This window comes from Dendronephthya gigantea, unplaced genomic scaffold (genome assembly GCF_004324835.1).
Source record: "Dendronephthya gigantea isolate DGI-Jeju-01 unplaced genomic scaffold, DenGig_1.0 000000F, whole genome shotgun sequence".
In the NCBI taxonomy this organism is placed as follows: domain Eukaryota; kingdom Metazoa; phylum Cnidaria; class Anthozoa; order Malacalcyonacea; family Nephtheidae; genus Dendronephthya; species Dendronephthya gigantea.
Window position 1 is genome coordinate 7,593,914 of NW_021163010.1, and position 10,310 is coordinate 7,604,223.

Below are 10,310 nucleotides of genomic sequence, written 5' to 3' on the forward strand. Positions count from 1 at the left end.
CTTGGTCTTGCTCAATTTTTCTCTACCTGAAATAAAACAAAGCAATAGCTACTTGTTATAGACGCGGTGATATCCGCAAGTTATTCAATATAAAACAAAATTAAATATTAGGAGAAAACACGCGTTGATATAGGCTCTAAGCTACTCCTCCCGTGTATGTGAATTAAAATAGAAACGAATAGATTTGTACCTGTTCATTTAGCAACTACCAGACCAGCAGCTTCGGACTTGCTGTCTCATTAAACGAGAGTCATCTCGGACAATTTCAGCCGATATCGATGGCGAATTTCTTGCACACGGTATTTCTTTTAGTTTGACTTTAGCTCTTATAACTCTGCCTGAAAAGAGTAGAAGGCAATGTTAGTTTTACACAAAGCCTTTAGCCTTTAGAACTTAATTGAAAGATATAATTTACTATAGTTGAAGCGAAGGTTGGTGCATGGTTATAGGATTCAGCTGGTTGAGGTGGAGTGTGCGACATCAAAGCGTCCGTAAATTCACGGAAAGCCACGTTGCTGAAATATTCGCCCAAAATTTCTCACTAAAGCAAGCAGATAACCGTAAAGAAAATGGCATATCAGTACCTGTTTTTTACACCAACGACAGCGGCACAGCGCCACAGAGATACTAAACTTCTCTTCTGTAGAAAGACGCTATCATTGATAGCGATTTCAGACGAAATTTTGAGCATTGTTATAGCATTGAGCATTGAGCATTGATCTTTCGCTGAAAGGCTATGGTTATTTAATTTACTTCATCCTTTTCTTTTCAAAGGTCATAATGAAAAAGAGTTCAGCTTAGATTGGAACCATCGACTTACCACTTGGAAGACCATTGTCTTTACCACTAGACTGCAAGATCTGTGCTGAACGGTTATGGTTATTTAATTTACTTTATACTTTTCTCGAAGGTCATAATGAAAAAGAGTTAAGCTTAGATTCGAAACATTGACTTAACACTGGGAAGACCATTGTCTTCACCACTAGACTGCGAGATCTTGTGCTGAACGGCTATGGTTATTTAATTTACTTTATCTTTTTCTCCAAGGTCATAATGAAAAAGAATTAAGCTTATATAGATTCGAACCACCGGCTTAACAATTGTGAGACCATGGTCCTCACCACTAGACTACGAGATCTTGCCCTGAACAGCTATGCTTGGTTATTTAATTTACTTTATACTTTTCTCGAAGGTCATAAGGAAAAAGAGTAATATATTTTTAAGCTTAGATCCGAACCATTAACTTACCACTTGGAAGACCATTGTCTTCACCACTAAACTACGAGATCTTTTGCTGAACGGTTATTGTTATTTAATTTACTTTATACTTTTCTCGAAGGTACATACGGAAAGTATCAGATAGCAGGTAGACACGAAAAAGGAAGTTTTTCTAAGAATGTTTCAGTATTCTTGGGAATTCAGAAAGTACCTTTAGACTAGGGGTATTGTAATACGTAAAAAAATTCTTAGGCATACTTAATGTCATGTTTGTAATCGTACTAAGGGGAAAGTTAACATATAAGACTAAAGACTCAAACGGTCGAACAAGGACGTTAACAGTTGGAAAAGTACTTGCGCACCAGACGCGTAATAGTTTACAACACCCTCCTATATAGCTACAATACATGTAGCTACATCATCATCATCATCTAGGCCTATTGCGCCAATGAGGCGTATGTAGCTACACTAACAGAATAATGGCGAAGAATAAAATTATGATGACCACAATAGACCTTTTTCATAATGACGTCAAACGCGGAAAGTCTAATGTAACACGAAGTTTGATTGGCTCGATAGTTTTGTGGAGCCAATCAAATTTCGCGTAACATCAGACTTTCCGCGTTTGACGTCATTATAAGAAAGGTCTATTAGATTCGTGATGATTATCTAAAATATGCAATTAACTGTGCTTCACTTTGACTTTAAACGCTTGACACTCGTTCCTCGACAAAAAAAAAGACTGCCAGATGGACATAGCTACATGGGCATACATGCATGTCGGGCTGCAAATAGACCTTTTTCATACTGACGTCAAACGCGGAAAGTTTGATGTTACACGAAGTTTGATTGGCTCGATGGTTTTGTGGAGCCAATCAAATTTCGTGTGACATCAGACTTTTCGCGTTTGACGTCATTATAAGAAAGGTCTTTTCACACGCTGTTTGCACACGGTCATTACCATAAAAATATCACATTACACATATCATTATATATAAGACTGGCGCGAATAACCAACTTGGCCTATTGATCGTGTGACAAATGAATGGTTTGAACTTTTAAGCTGTTAGATTTTGTAACAGGTGAGGCAATTGAATGATTTCGTTCTTAAATATTAATAATAATCGTTAAAGCTGTGATCAAAGTTGCACGTTGAAGTTGTTCTGCGATCAGGAGAGTTTGCACGTCGATCGTGACTGTGCAAAATATATTGCAACACTCAGTGATAAATATTTGTTCGATTTTGTTTGGATTTACATCATTAAACTCGATTCACAGCACTAGGATTCCTTCTAATTATGAATGCACACACATTTAACTTGTACTCACCTTTATTGCCTTGGTTTTTATTGGAGGAAAGACAGCTAAAATAAAAAATATAAACGGGCTTTGAAGCGACTCGACCATGCATTAATAGTAATATGACCCATGCATTGTGTAAATATATACATAAGGGCGCTTTCCCTTATAGAGTAAAAACGGCCAGACCGGTCCTTGTTGTATTTCAGTACAGACATATTACTGGTATACACTTTAGAGTGTTCAAATCTTTAGAGTGTACAAATCTGCATTCACGTTTATCGTTATTTACATCTGCCAAGCACGGGAAATGCAGTTTCACCGCTATATTTTTAACGAAATACTCTACTTCAGTTTAGAGTGGTCTGACCATTTTGGCTGCTATTTAAGTGGGAAGCGCCCTAGAATGTAGGTGTATTGTATTCGGCGATTTATTGCACTCCGAATAATTATAGGATATTTCTTTAATATATAGGAGAATATAGGAGATGTTTTTCGTCGTTGTAATTTTTCTTCTCTGCGAGCCTTTCCTGATATCAGCTAACCAAGGAGAAGGTATGTAATTTGTATGTCTCTGATGAGTTTACCGAATGATTTTTAGATCACTATGCATGAAGTTTTGTAAGGTTTATCAGTTAACTTGCGCGGTAGCATGCATGAGCGAGTGTTAACGCTAACAATTTGAACCTATATACATGTATTATATATAAGGCTCTGTGTGTTTACGAGGTAACGAGAGCTTGTTCGGTTAAGGCTGGTTTTGATGTGACATAATTCGTCGTAACTCCATGTCGTAATTTGTTGTAATTATAGTTGAAATTCGGTTTTCATTCTGTATTTTTAAATTTTTTATCCGGTGAGCTAAACTAAATGGTATAGAAGACTTTTGAGTTCAGACTTTAGAGGATAACGAATGGAAAACTGAAGGGCGAACCGGTATTTCAACATCAAATGCAGATAAAATGTCGCGGATTTAAACGTAATCAGGATTAGTATTTTCATTAGGTTCGGTGCACGAAAAGAGCGAGTTTGACCTAGACCTCAGAAATTCAAAGTGAAACTGTCAGACTCCATGATTGTTTCAGGTTCACAGAATTCGGTATTTTTTATACATTTTTATACATTTTTTTTTAACCATTTTGCTTATTAAGCAAAATCCTTTATGTCATCGTCTGTGCATGATAGATAGATAGATAGTAAGAATGTGACGTAACTACGACATCTTCCGAGGACTCAAAAATTCGCGAACCGTCGGAAACTATTATCCGCCATTACCGTTGAATCAGTTTGTGAATATTTGCGATTTTTGGGCAAAAAAATACCGATAAAATAAAAATACCGATAAAAAACGCTAAAATATCTTCAACAATTTTAATATAACTGAAGAATACAAGCAGGTTGAACGTTGAGGAAATGGCTTTGAATGTTCGGGAATTGGTTTTATATACTATTATATAACTATCACTACGCCATATGTGCCCGTGCGCAGGCGACCATAACATTGGGCTGCCTATGTTCATGCAATCGCCATTCGCAATAAACAAAACATTGGTTGAATACATTGCAAATCCTTATGCACTCTTTGAGTGCCTATTTTTGTATTTTGCAGTAATCCAAACCCAATCAGGTTTAATACGAGGCAAAATCCAGTCGTCAAGTTTAGCCGAAGTCAAAGTGCAAAAGTTCCTTAATATTCCGTACGCCGAACCTCCAGTTGGTGAACTAAGGTTTCAAAAACCTCAACCTAAAAAGCCTTGGAACGGTATAGTATTTATCTTAAGTGGGTTTTTTTAATAAAAAGTTTTTTAAAAGATGTAAGGGCTTTTGATAAATGAATATATACTCTTTTCTCGAATTGAATTGGCTAGATCATGCAATTACTGATTTCTCAAAAATCAGCAAGAATTAAATACGTGCATGTTTATAAAAATAATTCAAAGGTGCATGTGATCCTCACAATACAATTCTGAAAGCAATATTTTTACTGCATGTGTGAATCTGCATGTATCTGAATATGAAGGTGATAATAAATAACGGTTATATACGTATCTATACAGCGCTCCTATTCTGCGCTTCTATTTTAGGCACCTTAAACACCACTGAGGATATAATCGCATGTATTCAACCAGAAAGGCCAGGTCTAACACTCACCGAAGATTGCTTAATTCTCAATGTTTGGACACCATTTCCACGTCCTAAGAATGCTAGTGTTATGGTAAGATGTTCTCTATTTTTAGGCCCTGTTTTTATTTTTTCGGGGGTTCGACAAGCTTAGTTTTACAGTGCGATAATTATACCATCAGCCCCAGTTACACAATACCGGATTAGTTTTCGTATCGGATTATCTACATTAATTCGATTTATACATATTATGGTATCGGATTTGTCTTGATTACACGATATCGAATTCATTCAAAATACAAACAAAATGACGGAAAACGAAGGGCAAGCAAATAGTCCAAGATACTATTCCCGTGTACGGCCAGTGAAATAGAACTTATTCTGGAATCGGTAACTTTTGCAAGCGTTTGATGTCCATTTATTTTTATTATATACCATAATAACATTATTATATACCGGTTACTAGGAAACAGAATTGTACCGGATTTTTTTTCATGTCACTTCCAGAGCGGAGTGATTTTTATTCTGCGGACTCTCACCGGATTGCTACATCCTCGTGTAACTGCAACGCCTATCTGATGTGAAAAGTAACCGGGTACGTTACTAATCCCGTATCGTATAATTGGGGCCTTAGTGTTTTGTTGTGCATTTTGGTCGTATATATTGGTGCTGCTTCTCTTTTTGTTGTTATGAACTACTTTCCATAAGGAAAATCTCTTTTGAATCAATACTTAAACCAGGATATGAGTCGAAACATGATTAATATTGTGAAAGGTTAAGATCGTTGTATTCTCTAGCTTGTTTAATCTTCACGCCCCTCATAGAAATTACTCTGAAATGAGCACGGCTCCCACCCGCTATGGATCAGGCTAGCGTGATTATAACCAAAGTCTATATGTGTTTGTCTGAATGAATGTGTTTGTTACTATGGTATTACCGCATTATCGATCGATTTTCTTCGCTGCATGTTGTCTCCTTCCTTAATTACGGATGTTGCTCCGCTGATAGGGCGGTTGTGGTTGTTTTATGCGCGGTGCAGACGTGGTATTGAAAAAAAAATTGCACATTTTGAAACTTATAAAAGCAGTGCATAAGTTTTTAAATCTTGGATCTATAAATCATTTTCCTTTTTTGTGATTGGCATTACCGGTGTCAAATGTTTCCTATAAGTTGAATATAGGCCTACTACAGATATGCAAATACATGCATGTACCGTACTGTCTAGAAATAATGATAATCACGAGATATTATGAACAGCTGTGAGCGACAACACGAAAAAATCGAAAGAAAATGTCTGTCACCCCGAGTTTGTCCAAGGTTTAACTTCCGTCTCACCGCGGTTGAACCGAGAACAAACCGAGGTTAATCAGAGCGATGTCTTACCTAGGTTAACCGCGGTTTTTGTTAGGTTACTTCTGGACAGTAATGTAGCTAATCACCTCTTCTATATTATGTCGCGCGTATTAGCAACTACCTAATTAGCCTTTCTCACGATGACGAGTATGCAGGGCCGTAACTAGAACGATAATTGGGGGGGGGTGTTTATTCATATATTCAGTTCTGCCCGTGAGCGTATGACTTCGTAACGGCGGCTGTCTTTCATTTTAGGCTGCAGTTGTTTTTTAAATGGTCTGTTGATCCTAAAAAAATTGCTTTTCATGTTGTTATAATTCTTTAAACACATTTGAGAAAATTGAAAGTACCCCAAAAACGTCATAATGAGAAAGGCTAATTTCCTCGTGTATAATTGACCATAACAAAAAAGATGGCGAATGTACATTTTACCAGAATGCATTGCGGTCGGAAATCGTTAAAAAAAGCGAACTGACGTCTTTTAAAGGACAGGCATAAAACAGGAAGTTATTTTCTTCGCTGTGTTAAAATTTCACGTCATTAGGAGTTTTTCTTGCCATCTTTTTTCAGTCAATCATTCTTAATGCCCGCAATGCATTCTGGTAAAATGTACATGCCGCCATCTTTTTCGTTACGGTCAATTGAGTCGTGCATGTTCCATCATAACTGAGGAAATCGTCGTTTATTTCAATTCAATTCATCTCCTGACCGGGGCTAAAAGACTAATACTGGTTGTTAATTCTGCTTTCCTATATGAATATGCATATATTACGTTTCTCGGAACAGTGCTAAAATTCACTGTGACCCGCTTTGGAAAGAGAAAATGCATTCAGATGTACGATTCTACACCTCTCAGGTTTGGATTCACGGTGGAGCGTTTCGTTTCGGCAGCTCAGGCGAATATCCTGGTACAAATTTTGTCGCCGTTGGCGGTGTCATTCTGGTTACTATCAATTACCGACTTACAGCTCTGGGATTCCTTGCAACTGGAGATGACCGAATTAAAGGTTCGTCATCAATCATTTTTCTTGGAGCTTAAAATCACGTTTCGTAATTCGTACATTGCCGTGAGAAAAACATTCAAATTCAGCAACATTCAGTGGCAGGCGTATCCAGCCTGACAATTTGGTCATGCTTAAAGTCATTAGAATTATTAATCATTACAATCATTGTTTTCACAGTCAATGAACACCAAAATATTAGCAGAGCATGACTAAATTGTCAGGCTGGCTACGCCATTGGCATGCAATATTACGTCCACGTACGTCAAAACCATTCCATGCATGCATGCACTTGAATGGGTTGAAATCAAGTTGCATGCATGCAGAAGTGAAAATTATTTGATTATGATTGATTATTTCATATAATGCGTTTAACCGTATAGTAGCAAGTATATTTTTCAAATTTTTAATACAAGTTATTTGCAACAAAGTGGTTAAGTTTACTGACATCATGCGCATGCAAGGCCTGAAATCGTAGTAGATCTAGATGAATAAACTAGCTAGCTAAGAGGCTAGCGCAGTTATAAGATAAATTGAAAACAGATGCTAAAAAAATTGTTACCAAAAGGTATAAAAAACCAAAACCAGCAAACAAATCTTCCCAAAAACAAAAACGCCAAGTTAGAATGAACCGTTCGCCTTGAATCAATTAAAGTGGTAAAAATTTATCAGGCTTATTGCTTTACAGTCAGGAAAAATCTACTTTGGATCGGAACGGACAGGAAAATTTTCTTTTTCGGTGAGTTCTCAGGCGGCGTTTATACAAAGGAAACCTTCCTGTCCTGTCCCATCCAAAGGAGAATTTTGCTGACTGGAAACTAGCCTTGAGAAAGCGAGTAAAAATTCGCACGGAAACTACCAGGTTTTAAAGATGTTTCAGTTTTAGCAAAGCATACAGGAAGCGACGCAAATACGTAAGCGCAAATGATTTTATATAAGACAAGTACTTTTATATTTTATTATTTTATATAGAAGCACATTTTAGATAAGAAGCAAATTTTATACACTAGGTAATATTGGAGACCTGTCGCACGTACCCTTTTCACTTTACTTTTATCTATTTGTTCATGACCTGACTTGTGCATGCCAGTGTAACGCTCGATCGTCAAACCTCATGATATTCTTTTAAAACGAAGTTTGTAGAGAATATCTTATTAATTTCAGGTAATCTCGGTCTATACGACCAACGTTTGGCGTTGAAATGGGTGAAAGATAATATCGAATATTTTGGCGGGAATTCAAATTCAATCACCCTCTTTGGTGAGAGTGCTGGAGGTGCCAGCGTCTCGGCGCATACCGTATCTAAAGGAAGCTGGGAATATTTTGATAAAGCTATTTTCCAAAGCGGAAACATGCTCATGCCTTGGGCGATTATGACTGATACTCAAACCAAAGGCGGTTTACGATGGTTTCTGGAGAAGGTTAAATGCAGCGATGATGATAATTTAATCGAATGTCTCCGAAATGTGAGCGTAGACACATGGAAGAGAATCTCCAATCGCAAGGATTTTTGGACAGTATGGACCGGTCCTATTGTCGATAAAGAATTTATAACTGATCAGCCAAAAAAAATATGGGAAAGTGGAAACGTTAAAAAGCAAGATGTAATACTTTCCTTCACCAAAGATGAAGCGTTTCTAAATGATCAAGAGCTATTGAAAACGTCCAAGAACATTAGCGACTATTTGAATTGGTTCGAGCACAAATTGAAAGCACATTTTAAAAATGCATCAGAGGCGGTGTACGAGAAAGCGAGAGAACTTTACCAGCCGAAGTGTATCCCTTCCTTTCTAGAGGCTTTGAAACCGAGTGTAGCATTTGGAACAGACGAATCGTTTATTTGTGCTAGCAGACACGAGGCTAAACTAAGATCCAAAATCATGAATACTACACATGTGTACGTATTTCAATATTCTCATGCCCCATTGGTAAAATACGTGACGTACTTGTACCCTTATGGAGTGTTTGGATTTTCAGCTCATGGACTTGATATTGTGGTAAGCATGCATTACACTTGAAAATGCTATCTTCTATTTCGCTCGCTTAATTTTTCCTGTGCGGATACGGTATAGAAACATGCATGCATGCGTGAAGCTTAATTTGAATTGGTTGCCTCAAGCCGATGCAATAATTTAACCCAGGTTTCAAAAGACCAAAGGATTCTTTGGTTCTTTTGCATAAATGAAATTCGTATAGAAGGTAAATCTGTCAGGAACAACCGACTTTGACCAAAACCTTAAAGGGATATGACGATGAAAAATATTTCTGTTTTGTTGAAAAAAAAATTTACGCTGCTCATAAAGCCTTTTTACAAAATTTGTTTATCTTCCTTACTTCGCAAGATATTGGCGATGAAAAACATCGACTATCGCGATATATCCGCCATCTTGTTTTATAATGAGATCTAATTACGTGACGTCAAAAGCAGGGTTAACCGTTAAAAAATAACAACTACATGTTTACGCTTTAGTTTAGAACTCTTACAATTCAAACGTTATAATTTGAGATATACGTGCGGTTGTATTACAATGAAACTATCACTTCGCTAGATATTTAATTTGAAGTTACAAAACGAATTTGCAGTCGATCACACGGCGTACCACATACGGACATGCATTTTTGTTTACGTTCATTTTAGTCAGTCTTTGGTGAACCGGTTAATAACACGCTGTTCCGGCCTGACGATCAAACGCTCGCTATGAGGATGATAATGTACTGGACAAACTTTGCTAAAACCGGGTATGTTATAATATATCACAGTCGTTTGGAGCAATATAAAGCACGTATTTAGCACTTATGATACATCTATAGGCTCTCCGGCTGGATGGAATTGATCATATATATTTATCACGCAAGGGACAGTGGTGAACTACTGTATAATTGAGTTTACTTTGCTGAGCATGGCGTACCTGCTTATCATGCATAATATATCTACTCATATACAAAGGCCAAAAATAATTAAAATTAATACACAGGAACAAATCTTAGCCGCGCCTAAGCTATATGTGTGTGCGTCCCGGTGCCATACCGCAGTACATTGCACTTTTGCAGGATGGAAGAACGTTGATGTGCATGTGTTTTAAAAATCAGTGCCATTTGAATAACTCTTACTTTTTCAATGCAATTTGAACAACAACACAATGAAATTTCAGTTTCTCTTCCAATTACAGCAATCCAAATTTAGGCACATCACGATTACCGATTGTGGTCGGCGATGTGGATAGTTTACCAACATGGCCTCGATATAGCAATGACAAAGAAGAATTCCTAGACATGGGTAGTTTCTCTCAGACGACGGTGCGAAAAAAGATCCGTGAA

General features: G+C 37.2%; 1 protein-coding gene across 1 annotated transcript; it reads left to right on the forward strand.

The window, feature by feature from the left end:
• The first annotated feature begins 2,221 nt into the window (after positions 1–2,221).
• On the forward strand, positions 2,222–9,010 carry LOC114521680 (cholinesterase-like). Its single transcript, XM_028542187.1, has 6 exons — positions 2,222–2,300; positions 2,993–3,072; positions 4,127–4,279; positions 4,602–4,732; positions 6,848–6,998; positions 8,157–9,010. Exons 2-6 carry the CDS (start codon positions 3,006–3,008, stop codon positions 9,008–9,010), a joined length of 1,356 nt encoding a protein of 451 aa, XP_028397988.1. The 5' UTR covers positions 2,222–2,300; positions 2,993–3,005.
• The last annotated feature ends 1,300 nt before the right edge of the window (positions 9,011–10,310 follow it).